Genomic DNA, 21,702 nt, shown 5'->3' on the forward strand with positions numbered 1-21,702 from the left:
ACGTCGACAGCCTTGTACATAAAGAGGACTGGGTGGAGTGCAAATACAAACAATTAAACGTATATCTAATTACAAGGTTATGTTAAGGAGTAAATTAAAGTTACCTGAGATTTAATTAGTCTGACAGGTACTATGTATGACGACTTTGTTACGTTACGCCAAGTGGCTACAATTGCTACTCGTGGTTTGAAGTCAGTGAGGTTAAGGTATTTTGAAAATATGTCTCCTAGCCGTGAAAGATCTCTGTGTCGGCTGTCATTTTGTCCATAACTGGTATAATATTCAAACAGATGAACATCAAGTCCTCCGGTAAGATTTGTAGAGTCAATATTTGTCCAGAGTGGAGCTATCACAGTATATCCGCGGCTGAATTTCTGCCAGTCCGTAGGTGTTTCTGGTCCATAATCTTCATACAGCGGCTGGTAACCAAGCGTAAGAAAGCCATTCATATTTGGCTGCATGAAATGGAAAGCAAAACCCATACCATATTACATGAAAACTTACACTTGAAAGAGACAAAAAGTGGTCTTAATTTGCAGTTGGTCTATGATGGACTGAAATATATTGCAAATTTTTGAATCGGAAAAGATATTAGTGTTCCTACGATCAAATGATCAGGTTTATGCAAAGATTGTTTCTTTTATTGACGGTTTTCTTGAAGTCTGTACTCCTACTTATCACAAAATATTTACAGTGTTCATTAGCCTTGATACTTACTGGTTAATTTACCTATGAAACTGTTTTCAAAGTTATTTCAGACAAGTACAAACAAAACATTACAGCGATAACAACATATCACTAAGTAAAGAATCCAAAGGGATTGATGATATCAATTAATAATAAACAACTCTGTTTTATACGACGTTTCGGCTTTATTCGCCTTTATCAAGTATAAATGTTCTGAGATGATCACATCACATTTTGAACATGTTCATTGCTTTCTAAATAATAATAACTGTACTACGGATATTACGTTATGTTACCATAGCGTTAAATAAACTATAACGCGCCGAATAAACGTTGATTAGCAGAAGAGCATACTATTATAATAAAGCAGAGATGACAAAATCATAAGACCCAAGATTCATAGGATTCTGAAAACAATAGCTAATGTTTGCAAAACGTGACAGTTTTCTACTATATATTTTAAGCTATATTGTACAATCTATAAGGTTAAAAAATAAAATAATACATTAAAGTCTGTGTAAAATTGTAAAACCTGTTGTTACATTTAATGTAATTTACTATTACAAAATTATGAAATTAATCTGAAGATTAAAATTATACAAATATTGTAAACATAATTACCTCCCTTTAATTCTTACGAAATATATTTTAAACAGTCTATAGACAAAATAAACTTTAAGAAATCTATTAAATATCTCTCAAAAATACATATCAAAAAATATATAAATATATAGAATTACAATCAAAACTTATGACAAAGAGATTAAATAAATGTTCTTAAAACGCTTATAAAACTACTAAATCTACAAACCTATTAGTGTCTATTAAAAAATATATATACCAATATCAAACACTGTATCGTTTAAATAATAAAAATAAGAATAATAATAATAATAAAAATCTGTAAAGTACGGTTCATTTTTGTAAACACCATGTTTGTAAACATTAAAGATTGCGTTTTATAACCTTAACTCTGGCTTCCATAATTTAGTGTTTCTAGTATAAGAAAAACGCGAGCTCAAGCTAAAACAAAACATGATCAGACAGTAGAAAGGTCATTTTGTAAGAAGAGAAATTTTGAAATTGAAAACCTGTAAACACGTATGACCTAGTAATCGAACTGTAATACTTAATTAGATAAATGAATATATAAAAATAATAGTGATAATAATATATGAAAATAAATTGAAAATACATGTTGACTGATCAAAGTTAATAGCTAAATGTTGTCCAATTATTTTTATCATCGTATGAAGGGTTTAAATTATTTAAAAGTAGTTGTATCTCTTGCAGTTACTTGTTGCTTAGTGTTTATTTAAGCACCAATTTTTCTAACCCATTCTTGTTCTTTTATTTGTCTGTAAAACGAGATGTGTCCCTCACCCGCTCTAGAATCATTGCGCCCATCATTTCCGGTGAGTGGTTATCACTGTTAAAATACGCTGCTACTGGTTTAAGTCTGTTGTGTCTAGCGTCAGTCTCGTGCTCCTATCCATAGCAGTCCTTCCAGTTTCCCCAACATACACTACCTCTTCACATGCGGAACACGTGCTTTCATATATAACATTCACTGTCCCACAGCAGAACTGTCCGTTAGAATTGATGTTGTTAACTTGCAAACCTCGGGTTAATAAGTCGCACGCTACACAGTTTGTCTGGCATGGTTGTATTTTGCCAACGTTACATGTATATAAATCAACGCGCATGACAAGTGTATTCAAAGAACCACCGATAGTAGCATTTAGAAGAGACAGAAATCTAGCAGACATGCTAGTACACGGTAAACTGAAAACAGTTATGAAGAACAGGCAGGAACGTTCAAGCAAAATACAAATATGCCAGACAAACTGTGTAGCGTGCGACTTATTAAGCCGAGGTATGCAAGTTAACAACATCAATTCTAACGAACAGTACTGCTGCGTGACAGTGAATGTTATATATGGAAGCACGTGTTCCGCATGTGAAGAGGTAGTGTATGTTGGGAAAACTGGAAGGACTGCTAAGGATAGGCTGAAAGAGCACGAGGCTGACGTTAGACAAAAGAGACTTGAACCAGTAGCAGCGCATTTTAACAGTGATAACCACCCACCGGAATTGATGGACGCAATGATTCTCGAGCGGGTGAGGGATACATCTCGTTTTTACAGACAAATAAAAGAACAAGAATGGGTTAGGAAACTTGGTGCTTCAATTAACACTAAGCAACAAGTAACTGCAACGAGACACAACTATTTTTAAATAATTTAAACACTTCATACGATGATATAAATAATTGGGCAACATTTAGCTATTAACTTTGATCAGTCAACATGTATTTCAATTTATTTTCATTTATTATCGTTACTATTATTATTATATATTCATTTATCTAATTAATTATTACTATACTGAATTTTTATTATTATTATTTTTTTTATTATTTAAGGTGATGTCACTTTTTGAATTTCCGGTGAATAACAACAAAAAAAACAACAACAAAGAATATTCAGTTCTTTCAAAAACCGTTATGTTATGATTCAACCAAATAGTTTCCTTTGTCTTCCAGAAAGGAACAATTCTTATATCTTAATATTGAGATTGTGTACCTTTATAACAGACAATAAACTAAAACAACAGAAATTCGTACATGACTTCGGTGAGCTCAACAAAGCAATTTCAAGCACAAATATTAATGTGGAATGTAAAGTAAGTTACACACTACAATATCCGACCAAGATACTTACAAAAACAATGCATTTGTAGAATAGAGAGATAAAAATAATTTTGACAGCCCGTGAAAACTAATGACAAATTTTGACAAGTATATGATGACTCTTGACCTAATTGAATTGTTTGTGTTATTTCTCACTTCCAGTTTGATTTTCATAAAATGGGTATTCTATATTGTAGCTTACAACTCATAAATTAAAACAATAAAAGAATACATTGTTACCTTACTGTCGTTTTGTCTATCCAAGTCACGTACGAATTTCTATTGTTTCAGTCATTTGTCACTAATTAGAGCAACTCAAAGTATTGCAGTCATACAAAACACATCCCTTATTTTCACATAGATATTGAGGATATATCTAATGAGCATATGTATTGGAAACACAATTTCAATACCGATACAGTGTTTGATACTGGTATACATTTTTTTTAAATAGACACTAATAGGTTTTGAAGATTTAGTAGTTTTATAAGCGTTTTAAGAAAATTTACTTAATCTCTTTGTCATAGGTTTTGATTGTAAATTCTATATATTTATATATATTTTTTGATAAGTATTTTTGAAAGATATTTAGTCTATTAGTTTATTTTGTCTATAGACTGTTTAAAATATATTTCGTAAGAATTAAAGGGAGGTAATTACATTTACAGTATTTGTATAAGTTTTATCTTTAGATTAATTTCATAATTTTGTAATAGTAAATTACATTAAATGTAACAACAGGTTTTACAATTTTACACAGACTTTAATGTACTATTTTATTTTAATTTTTAACCTTATAGATTGTACAATATAGCTTAAAATATATAGTAGAAAACTGTCACGTTCTGCAAACATTAACTATTGTTTTCAGAATCCCATGAATCTTGGGTCTTATGATTTTGTCATCTCTGCTTTATTATAATAGTATGCTCTTCTGCTAATCAACCTTTATTCGGCGCGTTATAGTTTATTTAACGCTATGGTAACATAACGTAATATCCGTAGTAAAGTTATTATTATTTAGAAAGCAATGAACATGCTCAAAATGTGATGTGATCATCTCAAAACATTGATACTTGATAGAGGCGAATAAAGCCGAAACGTTGTATAAAACAGAGTTGTTTATTATTAATTGATAACAACATATTCAAGTTCATAGGATATATTTGATCAATAACACAGGTAGGTTTTAGAATGGTTAACACTTGATATCAAGATCGTAATTGCCATTTTGTTATTTTTTTCTTACTGTTGATTAAAACCAGACATTTCTACTTTAAAAGCAGCTAGAATACAATAATTGACTTCAATGTAAAAATTAAAGTGTAAAGTGTGCTTTTTCGCTTTTATCGCATTATATTTGAATGCCAAAGTTAAAGTTTTTTGACGCTCGATAAAAAGGAATTCTAGTAATAGTTCTAGCGGACTCTATCCAATTGTGAAGCACAGTATTTTAATGAAAGAATTTCTCTAGGCGCTACTGATCAAGTTTGGTGAAAATAGATCAAATGATTCGTGAGAAGAATTGGTTTTAATGTTTTCCAAAAACATGTAAGATGTTAACACTCACTGAGCGGTAGAAATGCCAAAAAAAAATAGTTTCAAAGCGTCGAAATAGCTTAATTATATATTATAGTATTCAAAATAAGAGGTTATTAAGAAGTGCTGAAACGTATATTCAGAAAGTTTCGAACAAATCAGTACCCTGTAAGAGTTGTATTCCTCTCCGAAGTATGGAAATCTGTTATGAATAGGTTTTGCGTCTATCAATTGATCTTCTCCTCTGAATCGAGTTACAACTGTCTCCAGGTCAATGATAACTTTTTCTGAGGAAAAAGACAAGGACTTCCAGCGATAAAGATGTTAGACAACATGTTACATGATACTACGGCAAATTGAGTTATATCAGAAACAATTATGAATATCAAAAGAAAAGTATGTAGCGTTTTCCGAAATTTATAAAATGCTTTCTCTTGATCTTGTAAATATTTTATTTTAAAAACAGATTATTATTGAGTATCAGACATTGTTTATTCAAAGAAATACGTATTCTTAAAATTTACTAAGAAAATTGTCCAAATTAAGATTGTAAGCGAGTTATCATCTTTATAATCATCTAAGACCTCTCACACTTCACCTTATCTCCTTCCACTTTCTAGCATCAGTCACTTATGTTTATTGAAAGTGTTTCATGTTTCAGAGCATACATGTTCAAACTCCCTCTCCTCCCCAATTAACCTTCAAACGTTTTATCTTCAACGCCACTCTCTATATTTTACTATCTTGTGCTATCATGTTCTTTTCTTTCTTTATATTTATATTAACTTGCACTCCCATACCCCGAAATAGCACCCTGAAAGACAGCCAACCTTCCAGATTGTGTTTTTTTTTTAATTTTCGTCCTCGACGTCGAGTTCCGTGTTTGCTGACAACTTTGTTATATTTTGTTTTAATATTTACCCGCTGTTTATAAGGAAAATATAAAACTGGAAAAAGACAATACCGTAACAATGTATTTTCGGATCTCCTTTAGGGAATTTAGGATCGCATGTGCAGTTGTAGCCTCCATCATAGTTTTCACAAGTAGCCAAAACACCACAAGTGGTATTATCCAAGCATTCATTTATATCTGTAATTTGAAAAGAAAACAGAAGTTGTAACGACAAAGCTTACTATTGTATTGAAATAATTTTGGGTTTTGTCTTTATAAGTCGATATATCACTTTTGTTTTGAATGGCTGTTTTTAAAACAATGCTACTTATCACAAAGTCACTATTGACAAAGTTTTGATAACATAATTGTTATCTCGTGTTTCTTGCTGTTGATGAGATACTCAAATCTTTAAGCGATATATCTGGTAGCAAAAACTGATGTTAAGTAAACATTAGCAATCTCCGTTTGACTGAGTCAGATTATAAGAGGCAACTGATAGTGCAGCAGCCCCTTGTCCCCTAGCACAGGCACAGAGGATCAGAAGTAATAACAACATTAAGTATTGGTCCAACTTTACGGCCGTCATGCTGCTGTGATGATAGTAAAACAAGCTGTTTCTTAGTGCTACTATCAAGACAAATCTCTCTTATACAGAAACACTGATTGGATTCCATGACCCAAAAGAGCCAGTAAACGGTTACAATGACATATTTCCATAATTTCTTAACTGTCTGTTGTGTACTGTTTCAGTATGTAATTTTAATTGCTCTTTTTTAGAGGTTATAAAACATTTATCATATTGACCAGTATTTGACAAGGCGTATAGAATCCATCACTTTAATATTGTTTCTTGTTATGTTAAGGTCTTAACACCTATTAACGAGTTAGTAGTTATATTTAAGATGCATTATAACATAAACACCCGTATTATTCACAAATTTTTGTCTTGTATTTCGTTACCAAATTGAATTAACAATCGTAATAAAACTGTGAACGGCGTTTTTTTGTAAGTACGATTTAATAAATCATCACTTTCGGTTTCGAACAAGATATAAAAACATGGCATGAACATTGCACATTTATAATATCACAGTCAAGAGCGCCGGATAATGACAATGCAATCTTTTGCGTAAAATTGCGGTTATTCCGATTATACATAAATGTAGAAGTCGAGTTATTGTTTTATAGTAACCATTTTTACATTTAATGCTCACCATTCAAAGAACTTCTCATGTTATAATATGGAAAACAAATTTATTTACGTATGCTACTTTTTAACCCTTATCCTACTAAATTTCTATAAATGACTTTTCAATCTTTTAATTTGGACAGTACCATTTCGGTTAAATGGGTTGCTTACCAAAGAGACACTGACTGAATGGCGAACATTGCAGACCATGATCAGACTTCACGGATGTGCAGGCTGATCTTGGTCTGCTCTGGTCGCAAAGGCAGAATCACTTGCCGCCAGCAAGCTTAAGGTTAAACCATTATAACAGTGTAATATTTGAGCCTTTTTCGTTAATACAGAAGGATTTCCTTTGTGAGGTGTGTAGCAGATACTGTACGGCGGGCTGTTTAGACGGGAACTGACCCAATCATTCGGCATTTCTGTTCTGGAATGTGCATGAACATCTACCATTCATCATTATTCTATTTGTGTTACACGCTATATATATATATATATATATATATATATATATATATATATATATATATATATATGCTATTTATATAACAGCTGTTACTTGATATACATATTGAAATTAACGATACGTGTTTTTATGATATGCATGTTACTAGATGATAGATCTAGCTATCTACCTAAACAGAACTATTAATTGTTGTCAGCTTAAAGCAAATATTAGCATGCCACAAAATAACTTCTTATAAGTCATTAATTTGCACTAATATAATGAAAGCATTTTCATGCATATAGCATTAGGTTTATTTAAATAAACAAATACACATTAATCCTAAAAGTTTGCAGGTTTTTAAAAAGTTTCTTGAGACTGTTGTTTATCAAGTTCATACGGAGTGTATAATGCTTTTTTAAATATAAATAAGTTACATTTGTAACAATAAAAATACAAAACACATGTATATGGAAATGTGGAATGTTACTGGTTCTGTCTTTGCACATTTCAAGTCTATAAGTAAATCAAAAGGTAAGTGAGTAAGTAAGTACATAATTCATTTATTTACTTCTTTGGTGGTTAGAAAGTTAGTTTCATCTAGTTTGTTGTTTGGCTGGTTAGTTAGTTAGTGTGCAAACTCAAATCTAATATTTCAAGCAACTGTTTGGTTTCGGTTTTAAGTTATTGATACGCACAATAGTACAATAGTCTTATTACATTTTATTGCAAACGAATTTAAACATGTTTAAAATATATGTTTACACCACAAACATAAAACAAACATTAATTTTATGTTTGAAAAGTATAAAACGTACAAATCTATAGAAATAAAAACACAAGAGCACTACAATGCGGAGAACTATACGCCTGAAGGTATGTCCTTTAATCCCCTAGTGTGACTTGACCTTGAAGCCAGCGATCCGAAACATGCACTCTGCACGTCATCTCGATCTGTTGAAGATTTGTGATAAGTTGCTTTAAAATCATTCAAGAGTTACATGGCAGACACGAAATAAACTCACATAACCTTTGACTCCTAAGTGTGACCTTGGCCTTGAAGCGAACGATCCGAAACATGTACTCTGCACGTCATCTTGTTGTGGTGAACACTTGTGCTAAGTTTCTTTAAAATCATTCAAGAGTTACAGGGCGGACACGAAATAAACTTATATAACCTTTGACCCCTAAGTGTGACCTTGACCTTGAAGTGAGCCTACCAAAACATGTGCTCTGCATGTTGTCTTGATGTGATATACATTTGTATCAAATGTCTTAGAAATCCTTCAAGGGGTTCAAGAGTTACAGAGCGGACACGAAATTGCTAACGAACGGACAGACGGGCGGACGCTCCCAGGGTATCTATGTGGTTACCCTTTTGTCCGCTCTATTGTTCTTTAAGCCACGTAAAAGAACAATGGCCACATAAAAAGCCTTTCTGTATAAATGACATCAAAGAAAAAGCACAGTTACCTATTGATCCCATAGCCACTTAAGTATGCATATATAGGAACAGATGGACACCGGCGCCATAACAAAATACGTCCCTTCGGGCATATAATAAAGTGTTTAGGGCACAAGATTCAGACGATATTTAATTAACCAAAATCTGTTTACCTGTACTGCAGTTATTGTCAGTCCAGCCGTCGTCACATAGACAAAGAAACCCTCCGGGATAGTTAATACACTGGGATCCTTTCCTGTTACAGGGGTTTGTAGTGTCGTTGGCACATTCGTTGATATCTATACGGATATACATATTCTGTGCAATTTTTATCTTAATGCCGACAAGAATATGATAGCATTGTAGCTCATACATGTAGTACCCCAGTAAAATGGTAAAGTATTGTAGTCCCTCTAATAGGTATGACAACCCTAAATCCATATTTAGATAAAAATACTATAGGTACATCGTATTGAAATGAAAGAGAAATCTATGCACCCTAGAACTATTTAGTGTTTCCAACAGAAATACTAAGTTAAAGCTTTCATGACGCTGAACAATGCACGTGAAATTGCGTTGAAAAAATAGGTTAGGAATTGCTAAAGCGATTGCAAAACCATAAAATGAATAATATATCATTATTTTAATCTAACAGTCTACCAGTGAAACTTATGCCTGTAGTATTACTAGACGAAAACAGTTTGATCTTAAACTGAAATAATCAAAACTGTTCAGTAAAACAAATCAAACGAAAGATTCTACCTTGACAATCAATTCCTACTTGATCGTTCTTAGAGATATCTTTAAAGCCGTCGTGACACTTGCACTCGTAAGACCCGTTGGTGTTCGTGCATTGTGCACGCCTATGGCACCTTGCTGTATATCGAGCACATTCGTCAATATCTACAAATATATAAACTAATTTATTATCATGTGACGTGCAAGCAAGCACTCTACTCTAGACATGTGTAAGAAAACGAATTCTTTGAAAACTAATCCAAGTCGTTCAATGCATGCAACCATAAAAATAATATATTTCGTTATTTTCTAGTACTTGCTTCAAGACGTTTTTCAACAAATAAAGACAAGGGATGTGTTGATTCAAGACAGTTTGTGCAGTGTTTATCAATACTTTCGAATACGTGACTATTGTTAACAGTATGTAGTCTACTCGTCGCTTCAACTTCTTTTATATGCTTTCGAGTTTTTGTTAAAAGCATTTTATTTTAGAATGCTGTGCATGTTTACATTTTAACAAAATTTAATGTTATTTTTTACACATTACTCGTTTTAGTATGACAAGATAAACATTACACTAGATTTGAGATACTAACGCATAATGTAAGAATTAATCAAGCAAGAAATTTTATTCCCATTACACATGCAAACATACTTTTTTCAGAAGTTATCACTGTTCGCCTTTGTTAGTATCAGAATGATTGGGTCACATGATTTCATGTATGTCTCGTGTCTTTTCAGTTTGCTAACAAATGAGGTCGTTGCATTAAAAATCTATTCCAATATGTCAAATACAATATTGCAAATAAATAACTTGTTGTTTTATAAAAGTTACATACTGGTACTAGAAATAGTCATTCTTAGTTTGTTTTTCAGGAACGATTTTCATATTCTAATTTCACAACTGCTTATCATTTTACTATTCATTGTAGTCTCTAACTCTATTTCATGCTTTCACCTCGGAAAGGAAAGGCAACTGACTATACTATGATAACTAATAAGTATGCCGTTCATACACTCGGCCGAACACACAACATACACATATATCAAAGTACAAGTTTACACTCCGGCAAAAAAATAAAACAAATTGGCTGCTCATCTGAAAAAGTATGTCAAAATATACATTTATTTTGAGATACAACATACGATTTGCTAAAAACTAAAACTTGTCCTAAATCTTTAATTATTCAAGTATATTATGAATATCTTAATTGAAAGATAATATTGTTTAAATAAAAACGAAAATACATCAAATACCATTGCATTTCGGTGGCATATCGCTCCATTTTCCAGAAGAATTACATGTAATTAACGTTTTATCAGCTGTTTCGTAGCCGGAATTGCACTGGTATGTTGCAGTATGATTGAAAACCGTCAAATTTCTTGCATCATCCAGTTTGTACGTTCCATTGGCTGTTTGTTTTGGCACGCCACAGTCTTTTGAAATACAAGAAAAAGTAATCCATAATCCCAACAGTGCTACATGTTCCTCATTAGAAATTGTCAGAATTACGAACAATACACCCTTGAGACTAATATTCAGTTTGATGATACGCAATTATTACTATTAGGTAAATGGATATCTTTATTCCATTGTAATGCCGGATGTCGTTGAGTAGTTTTATTTAGTAATGACGCTTGAACTTTTAAAGAGCTTATATTAACTAAGGTCATTCTTTTAACATTAACAAAACATATATGTTACATACTTTTTATATTGCATGTAGGCGATGTTATATTCCACGAACTATTAGCCTGGCAAACGGCATTGCTTCCACCATTCAAGTCATAACCAGTGTTGCAAGAAAATGTTACTATTGACCCGAAAGTTGTTCCATTTTTTGTATTAACGTTGCCATTGCCCGGCTTGTCTGGGGGACGACAGTCTTATGAAAAGAAGTCGATCGTTAAATCTTAACAAACATCTGTATAACATACAATCGTGCGTTGAATGGATTTACATGAAAAAGTCACGCTGACAGATATTATTCAAATGGTAATCATTGACTACATTAGACTTTTATATTGTAACAAAACTAGGATACAAAGAAACGTAGAAATTTAGATATTCTTCTAGATATTCTTAATTGAAAAAATGAATATTTTGACATGCTTATAAAATGGCTTATCTTCTGAGTATCTTAGACTTGCTTTGAATGTGACAGGGACGGGGATTTTTCTGTATGTTTTAGATGGAAAGAAAGAATAATTCAGGTTAGATTATAAACGGTCTGTGAGGCAGACTACCATTTATTTTGCATTCCACGTTATGTGTCTTCCATTCTCCTGTCTCTGTACATACAGTACTGTTGTCTCCATATAAAGTGTAACCGATGTCACAGCTGTACTTTCCCACTGACTGATATGTTGTGCCGTTTGACATGTCCACTCTTCCATTGTGGGGATCTGTCAGGTTTCCACAATCTAAATAAGTAGGCAAAATAGCATATTAACAATCAAGAAAAACGTCAACTGTTTTCTGATTTTTTTTTACTGATCGTTGATTTGTACAAGAGCATACATATAATACTTATATATATATATTTTTTCCCACAAGTTTACATTTTTTGTTGTTGTTGATGTTTTGTTTATACAAAGTTTGGTTTAGTTTGTTCACAGCCTAGGCATTGTTTGAATATTAATTATTTAGATCTTTTCTTTTTTTTTCATGCGCAAACTTGAACAATCTGGAGTTGTTGTCGGCTTTTATGTCCCTAAACGAGACGGTAATCTTGAAATTTTTATTACACAAAAATACTTTCAGACTTCAAAACATACTTACTTTTTATCTCACAATGTGTTTCTTTGCTGATCCAGTGTCCTGATGCTTCACACTGTATATTTTCTGAACCAATAATTTTATATCCAGGGTGGCAAGTGTATGTAGCATTGGACCCGAAAGATGTCAAATTTCTGGAATACATGATATCTCCATGTTCTGGAATTGGTAAAGCACCACAGTCTGCAAGTAAGAAGAAACCAACTACTTGAAACCATTCTATGAAAATTTTAGTCACAGTCGTACAGAAAGAAAATGTTCTTGTATTATATACTTTAACTTCTTAGAAAAAAAATTATGAAAATGAATTTACTTGTAATATTATTGACATTAAAATTTCATTGCATGTTGCAAATTAAAGGCTGATTGATTATTATTTATTAAAGAAAAAACATAACACGACAAACCTTTAATTTTACAGTTAGGTGACGAAACATTCCATGAACTATTTGCAAGACAAACAGCACTGATTTCACCTTCCAAATCGAATCCAGTATTGCAGGAAAATGTTACTATTGATCCAAAAGTTGTTCCTTTTGTTGTGTCAACGCTACCATTGCCCGGATTGACAGGAGAAAGACAGTCTGATCAAAAGAAGCCGATTATAAAATATTAACACACATCAGTTTACAAGTTACTTGTGTGCTGAATGAAATTGCATGATTAGATACATATATGATTCAAGTAGTATCCATGATTTCATTAGGTATATATATTTATACTTAGATACACAGAAACAATCAATTTAGACTTTCTTTCAGTCTACAATATGTATTTTGAAAATTTGAGGTTTTGACATGCTAATAGAATGGCATATCTTTTAAGTATCGAGGATATGTTTTTAGAATAACAGGGGTATGAACTGTTGCGTATATCAAAGGGAAGTAATAAGGTACAATAACTAACGAACAGTGAGACAACCTACCATTTATTTTGCATTCCACGCTGTGTTGCTTCCATAGTCCTGTTTCTGTACATATAGAACTGTTGTCTCCATGTAACGTGTAACCGGTGTCACAACTGTACTTTCCCACTGACTGGTAGGTTGTACCGTTAGACGTGTCCACTGTTCCATTGTGCGGATCTGTCAGGTTTCCACAGTCTAAATAAGTAGGCAAAGGAGCATGTTAACAATCATGTAGAACGTTAATTGATTGCTGATTTTTTTCTGATTTTCGATTTGTACACGTGCATAATGCTTATACATATATTATCCCAATAGTTTTTTTTTTCTTATTTCTCGGATTTTTCCTTTGTTTTCATGCACAAATTAAAAAATTAAAAAAAATCTATTATTGTTGTTGGCTTTAATGTCTCTAGAATAGAAAGGTACTTTTCAAATTTATTTGTAACGCATAAGAACTATCTTCGGATGCCAAAGCATATTTACTCTTTATTTCACAATGTGTTTCGATGCTGCTCCAATTTCCTGATGATTCACACTGTATAATTTCTGGACCAGTTATGTTATAGCCAGGATGACAGGTATATGTTGCATTGGACCTATAAGATGTCAAATTTCTGGAATACGTGATCACTCCATTTTCTGGATTTGGTAAACTACTGCAGTCTGCAGAAAAGAGAAAAGAAAGAACCACATCTTGCTATCTTAAGTTGGATCAAAGCTGATTATTTTCAAATAAACATGTAGTTCCGATTTCAAAAAAAAAAAAAAAAAAAAAAGAAAACGAGGAAGGATGAATAGCTTTAATGAATATTCGACCACATTGTATGCCAAAATCGTGTTCTGTGAATTAAGCTCAATAATTATAAGCGGGGCAGTTTTCGAGAAATTGACTTATAGATGAACAAAATTTTACATAAATACATGTATTGAATGATAAAAGTTACTCTGTAGTTTATTTGAAAAGTCCTTTTTCCTAGAAGAATAATTTTGTACGTAAAACATTTACTTTAATAGGAAAAATAGTTTCCTACTTACTTTTGATTAAACAAGTTGGAGCAGGACCGCTCCATGTCTTATTAGACTGACAGATAGTGATGTTGGAGCCGTTTAAAATAAATCCCTTGTTGCACATATAGTGGGCAATTGAATTATAGGTAGTTCCATTGATCGCAGTAACATTTCCATCTGTAGGAAAGGTTGGTTCAGAGCAATCTGCAATATTTTAAACGTTGACTACTGTGACATCATCTACTGAGAAATCAGCATTTTGAATAGTTTAAAACTATAACGGCAGTGTTAGTTAATTGGATCAGTTTCTATATAATCAAATATTCAAATTGTGTCATTTACATTTTTAATTCATTTTTTATTTAATTCAGATTCATTTTATTTCCTGAATTCATGACTTCTTAATGCTTCTATTACGTTTTACATTTAACTAGATAAAATTATGATAGCAGAACTGCATACAGACTATATTCATAAATTAACCGAGTTAAATGTATTTGATGAGGATTTTCTAGATCAAAATCATTCTAATATGACTAGTAATGCTTAATAAATCACAGTGGTATTATGTTGACGTCACTTCGAAGTGATATTTAACGCCGTGTACGCATCGGGAAATAGTGCTTTCAAATTTGTTAAAAAAATTACAGAATAGCATGTTTACGACGAAATGTCACAATGCACAATTGTCTTTATTAATTAACACACATGTTGAGTTGAGTTGAGTATTCGCTTTGCAGAATAATTCGCCATCATTTTCGCCCAAACTGAACTCTTATGCAAGGCGTATTACTATTTCCGGTCCTAGCGTGAATAAACAAAGGAGCGTGACGGACTACCATTTGGAGCCATGCATGAACGAAGAAACTTCTATCAACATGATCTTAATTTTACATTAAAAGACATATTAGAATCGAAATAATTTTTAGCAAACCCGTGTTTTAACACTATTTATACACTCCACCGGTTATACTTCTTTCAAAATAAATTCAAACATTGTTACACCCGACGTATAACCACCCATCGTATATAAATAATGTTTAAACGCGGTTTTGCTATAAATTGTTTCTATTTCTCAAGTAAATGTATGTTTTAGCAAAATATAGGAGCAAAGTATTCCTTGACCAAGTACTGTGGAAGCACTTACCATTGATGACACAGGTCACAGTATATATTCTCCATTTGCCGTCTTTTGTGCACACTGTATTGTTGTCACCGTGTAATGTATAGCCGATATTACAGTGGAATTTTGAGACAGATTTATATGTAGTTCCATTTGTTTGGTCTACGTATCCATTTGCAGGATCCGTGACGTTGCCACAGTCTTAAATTTAAGTTACGAAAGCAATTAGTATTACATGTATATTAGAAAATTTACTTTAATACCTTTTCTTCACATTTTGTCTTACATGTATTTGCATTTTTTGAACAGTGTTTTAAGACAAAAAAAAAGAGTTTCAAACCTATATGCCTAAAAGTAATAGCTGTATGTACTTGCACACAAATTTTTAACAAGGATTTCTTCAGTCTAAAAAGGGGTATAATTTGGCCAAAATTCATGCCAGAGTTATGGGACTTGACCAAGTGAGGTTGGTAATTGACCTAGAAAAAGAAAAAAATAAGTTTCAAATCTATATACTTTTAAGTAATAGCTATATGCACCTGCACGCAAAACTTTAATCATGAATTTCTAAGTATAAAAGTTCGTTTGTTTGTTTTGGGTTTAATGCCGTTTTTTAACAGTATTTCAGTCATGTACGGCGGGCAGTTAACCTAACCATTGTTCCTGGATTCTGTACCAGTACAAACCTGTTCTCCGCAAGTAACTGCTAGCTTCCTCTCATGAATTATCAGAGGTGGAGGACGAATGATTTCAGACATAATGTCTTTTATCAAATCGTCACGGAGAAAATACACCCCGCCCAGGGATCGAAATCGCGACCCCGTGATTTGTAGACCAACGCTCTCCAAACTGAGCTAAGTGGACGGGTACTAAGTATAAAAGGGGGCATAATTTGGCCAAAATGCATGTCAGAGTTATGGGACTTGACCTAGTGAGGTTGGTAATTGACCTAGAAAAAGTAAAATATGTTTCAAAGTCATTTTCCTTGAAATGATAGCCAAGTAACTGCTAGCTTCCCCTCATGAATTATCAGAGGTGGAGGACGGATGATTTCAGACATATTGTCTTTTATCAAATCGTCACGGAGAAAATACGCCCCGCCCAGGGATCGAACTCGCGACCCCGTGATTTGTAGACCAACGCTCTCCCTACTGAGCTAAGCAGGCGGGTTCTAAGTATAAAAGGGGGCATGCGCTCTGCACGTCGCCTCAGTGTGGTGAACATTTGTGCCAAGTTTCTTTGAAATCCTTCAAGCAGTTCAAGAGTTACAGAGCGGACACGAAACACACTCATATGACTTTTCACTCCTAAATGTGACCTTGACCTTGACATTGTGCGTTTAGAAAAAACAAATATGAAAATATAACTACAACTTCTAATTAAAAATGGTTTTAGGCTGTACGAGCGTTCTTTTTTTTTCAGGATATCCGTCATTTTGAAAATTGTTTCTTCGGATATTGCTTTCTAACAAAAGCTTTGCCAAAAATTAGTGCTAATTAATAATTAAAATCTGGCTAAATATGTACCATTTAACCAAGTGGATTCTACTTTTTGCGAGAAAACAATTTTCACCCTTAATTTTGACCTGGCATTTGCCTAAAATTGACGTAAAATTTACAATGAGGTAGGGGTATGTATTTTCAAATCTCTATTAAAGTAGATCAGGTTTGGTTTTGATCTTTTCCTGACTGATACATATAGTAATAAGCTATAATCAAAATAAAAGTTTTCAAGCTAGAACTTTATATTATCTAGAAAATATAAATGAAAACAAAAAGAGCAAAAAATATCAAAATTCACCAGTTTTTAACAGTTTTCTTTTCTGAATAAATCTTTTTCATGCATGTTGACCTCAATTTTCTTTCTTTTTTTTATTTCGAAGCATTTGTGTGTGTCATTAAAGCTGCAAAATATTTTGAAAAATCTTAATTTCAGATTCTTTTTTTCTGTAGATCTAAGTAAGTTTTTTCAATTGAAAATAAAGTGGGTGGCGTAATTATGTCAACATGTACAAATAAAAGAGATTTGTTGGTGACATTTATGCTTATATGATACTGTCACCTGGTATTCATATTAACCTGTAAGACCTGAAATCCCTATAACATGAAGTGAGATATTTTATGTTTTATAAAGTACCACCATTTTTTCAATTTTACAAAATTTCAGAAATGCTTAAACAGTGAGTGAAGAAAATGCCCTATAAAATTAAAACGAGGTCGATGACCTGTGTTTTTTCTTCTCTTGTTTGTCTTGGAAACTAATGTTCTTCAAGCTCTCAGAGTATGAAAAAAATCTTAACGTTAGAAAAAATCCGTTCCTACATCCTTTAACACAAAAATAATTCTAGAGACAAATAATAACATCATGTGTTTTATGAAAAATGTATTTATCGCTAAATGTTGGACAGTTAGCAACAATGCACTATTAGTATTATTTAATACTAAATAACATCTCGGTTCATATGTGAAAGTGAAAAAAATATCACTTACAGAAACAAAATCAGAAAGAAAAAAACGTTTACCACAGCATGGCAATGATTATTCACTTTTGCAACAACAAAAAAAAGTTAAAAAAATGTGGATTTCTTAAAGTTCTGATGTAACTTAAACGATGTAACGATTTACGGAACTGCATATACCAACAACTGACGTACGATTCAATATAGTCTTTTGAAATAATACTGTTCATAATTATTGTCTCAGAGTAAACAATAGAAAAAAAAAATAAACAGAACAGAATAGAACAGAGCTTTGATTTTTCACCAAACTGTTTATGAGAACAATACGAATCAACATAAATTACAATTTTTCTGACTGAAAGCTAAAATCTTTGGAATATTGAAACATTCGATGACAGGAGAAAAACTACGCCAAGGAATAGTTTTCTTATGAAATGATGTAATTTGCAAGTTAGGCGCTCCTTGAAAGCTGGTGAGTGGGGGAGAGAATGTGTACATTTATTTAAACAAAAGACACAGCGTGGTTTCCACGCTTTGCAAAGAAAGGGTGAAATTAACAGACGCGCAATATCATTCCTATTTTAGAAATGAAATCCAAGCTTGAAAACATTTAACAAAACAAAAACAAAATATTTATAATAGCGTGCTTTCCGTGAGTTTGCACGGTAGGATTATCTCTTTAGTACGACCTACATTTTTGTCACGGTTTGTTTGTGGAAAGCATGCAAAATAGCCACCTTTACAGCTGAAGACTTTAGTTTACACGGATAAATTTGGTTTCATGAGTGTATTGTATAGTATGTACAAACACATATCTGAGTGGCATATTTGATTTATGTATGTCAATGATTATACAAGACGGTAACTTAGACACTATAGATAAGTAGACAAGGTGAATCAGAGCTAATTTAAAAAAAAAAGAGGAGTTCGGATCTCAGTGATACACATACACCAATGCTGATAAGAAAAATCAGAAACTTGATTCATAATTAATAGATTCTTTCTTTCCTTGATTTCTATGGAAAACCTAGGATCAAGGCCAGTTAATAAAACATGTGTGAGCGTGTTCTACTAACATGTGTGTTTTCTAAGTTTGTTAAATTGCTGTTTTTCTTTTCTTTTTTTTTTTTTTTTTTTTTTGCCATTGCCTGTCAAATAAGTATTGTTTAGCTTATTACTTTATTTTATCACGTTTTAAGAGTAAACTTCTAGGCGTGAAAGTTAAACAAAGTACCGTTATATGGACAAGTACATTCAAACAAAATCGGAATACATGTACATGTATCTTCACACAAGTTTCGTTTTTCTCGAGGAAAAACTATTATGCAAGTTTTTGTGGGAAAGCTCGTTTATGAAATAATTCTCGGATTTCAATGTTTAGCGACATTCAACGTTTCAAAAGAAAAGAAAAGAAAAGAATTATTTAATGTTTTCATTTTCTGTTACATGACAACACGAATTTCGCAATATCATAAGCTAACATAATAGTTTCTTTTTTTTTTACAGAAATCTTTTATATCTTTGCAAGAATAATGTTTCTATATGAATCTACTATAAACGACATAATTTATAAAAACTGGCTACATGTTTTGTACTTTCTATGGAGTAACATGCGACCTTAATTTCCATGTATAACCCAAAGCAAAATTTTAGATCAATGCAAAATCCATGACAAAGAATTATTGACTTAGGTCATGACTTTAGCTAATGTAAAGGAGACAATCCAATATGAAGGGAATTGCTTAACACAGTCAATAATTAAGGGAGAGAATTCTTGAAAATTCTCGTTAAAAGCTGACCATGATCTGAAAATTTGAAGTGATTATCTTCACATTTTCAAGATATTAATGATTTGAAGGTAAGTCACCGAAGGCATTTTGAGATGTAATGAGAAATAAATGTCATGAAATAGAATGACGGCGCTGTGCATGACGTGTCTTTTCGAGTCAAGTCGTTAAAGCAACAAATCGTATCTTAAAGCGTATCATTTACAAACATCACAAATTTGAGTATTTAGGAACAGTTTAGAATTATTTCACTGAAACAGAATATTTTAGGGTTTTTTCTCTCACTTCAATCATTTCAAGATGCATAGGTGTTTTGAAATTTCCATGACAACATAAATATCACTTATTTGGAAAATATGTTAGAATTTAATTCCCCTTAGATAGCTGTATTTCGATATATATATATATATATATATATATATATATATATATATATATATATATATATATATATTTTAAAAGTTTCAGTATGAACATAAAAAAATAATTTTCCAAAATTTTGAACTACTTATGATGCAGTATTTATATTATGTCACTAATACAGGTTTCTTATGGACAAACTCATTTGTATTTGAACAAGCGAAATTTCCATTGTAACGCATCTCTATTGACACTTTTCTCAGATAAGAAAGCTAGAAATACCTTTTATTCTGCAACTCGGGATACTGCTCCAGTTACCAGAGGCATTGCATATCGAAAGACTCTCATCAGTCAATTCATAGCCAGTATCACATGTAAATGTGGCAGTAGAATTAAATGTTGTTTTACTGCTGTTAAGCTTAACTTGTCCGTTTTCCGGGCTTGTTAAGTTTCCGCAATCTGAAAGAAGCGCAAGCATGGTTATCATGATCAGTTGTAATAAGTCTGACTTCTGACACAACAGTAAATACAATCAACAAGAGCGCCGCCAAGCGGGGTAATATACGCCCGAAGGGTTACATCATAGGATGAAAGCAAAGTTTAAAGAACTTGACTGTTGAAGCCCAAAGGACAGGAACAACAAAAAAGAAGAAATTCAAAAAAAAATCTAAGTCTACAAAAAGATTCTTACCAGTAAAGTTATGTCAAAATACATCTAAAAATTGGATGTACCATCCATGTTGTACCACAGAAAATTGGTCTCGGTTTTTCCCTACGGCTAATAATAAAAAAAGTTTCAAAATAAGCTATTTATAGTAACAAAAAAGGGAAGTAATTAAACAAATTATTGTAAGAGAACAAAAAGTGATCTGCCAAATAAAAATAAGAGCACTGAAATGCAGAGCAATATACACAAAGCAAAGTCATAAATGACCTTTGACCCCTAAGTGTGACCTTGACCTTGAGGCGAGTCATCCAAAACATGCGCTCTGCACGCCGCCACAGTGTGGTGAACATATGTGCCAGGTTTCTTTGAAATCCTTCAAGGGGTTCAAGAGTTACAGAGCGGACACAAAATTGCTAACGGACGGACGGATGGACGGACACCGGGCATATAAAAATGTAAACTTTTCTCTAAATACTTTATGTATCAAATATATCTAAGAGACAGGTAATTTCCACTCAAAGTAAACTTTTGAAAGTAAAAGCATAATACTAATGCGTATATAGTCTTCATGATCGTGTTCAAGTTTTAGTGGACATTAAATGTCTAAGTCATGAACTAAGGGTATCTATGGACGAAATTTCCATTAACGATTCCGTGCAAAGAAATGTAAAATTGGATATAACAAAATAAAAGAGTATTACAGCGGCAATACAAAAGTCCCCTACCGGTGGAAAACTTTATTAGTGTTCGGTTTTGGCGACAGTGGTAGAATTAAAACGGCTTCATGGTACTTAGGAGCTTAGAAACAAAACACCTATTTTTACTTCAATTTCAATAGTACCCTTAACCTACAAACATAGATCATGTACGCGACACATTGTCTCATCATCGGAAGTACTTGTTGTGTGCAGTACTAAAATAATCATCTACGCACAAAAAAGTTATGGAGCGTAAACAATTTCACTTGATCTTGACCGTTGACCG

At 32.5% G+C, this 21,702-nt stretch overlaps 1 protein-coding gene across 1 annotated transcript in view; it reads right to left on the reverse strand.

Annotated features, from left to right (window-relative positions):
- Positions 1–21,702, reverse strand: part of LOC123560888 (sushi, von Willebrand factor type A, EGF and pentraxin domain-containing protein 1-like) — an 87,162-nt gene that overhangs the window by 4,062 nt on the left and 61,398 nt on the right. The window contains exons 15-29 of the mRNA XM_053516825.1: positions 20,334–20,510; positions 15,471–15,647; positions 14,351–14,527; positions 13,799–13,978; positions 13,334–13,510; positions 12,816–12,992; positions 12,412–12,591; positions 11,877–12,053; positions 11,339–11,515; positions 10,887–11,066; positions 9,654–9,794; positions 9,065–9,190; positions 5,883–6,008; positions 5,084–5,205; positions 105–455 (exon numbers count right to left, since the gene is read on the reverse strand). Coding sequence (XP_053372800.1) covers positions 105–455; positions 5,084–5,205; positions 5,883–6,008; positions 9,065–9,190; positions 9,654–9,794; positions 10,887–11,066; positions 11,339–11,515; positions 11,877–12,053; positions 12,412–12,591; positions 12,816–12,992; positions 13,334–13,510; positions 13,799–13,978; positions 14,351–14,527; positions 15,471–15,647; positions 20,334–20,510 — 2,645 coding nt within the window. The remainder of the gene's footprint in view (positions 1–104; positions 456–5,083; positions 5,206–5,882; positions 6,009–9,064; positions 9,191–9,653; positions 9,795–10,886; positions 11,067–11,338; positions 11,516–11,876; positions 12,054–12,411; positions 12,592–12,815; positions 12,993–13,333; positions 13,511–13,798; positions 13,979–14,350; positions 14,528–15,470; positions 15,648–20,333; positions 20,511–21,702) is intronic.

The sequence above is a fragment of the Mercenaria mercenaria genome, chromosome 10, assembly GCF_021730395.1.
Source record: "Mercenaria mercenaria strain notata chromosome 10, MADL_Memer_1, whole genome shotgun sequence".
Lineage (NCBI taxonomy): Eukaryota > Metazoa > Mollusca > Bivalvia > Venerida > Veneridae > Mercenaria > Mercenaria mercenaria.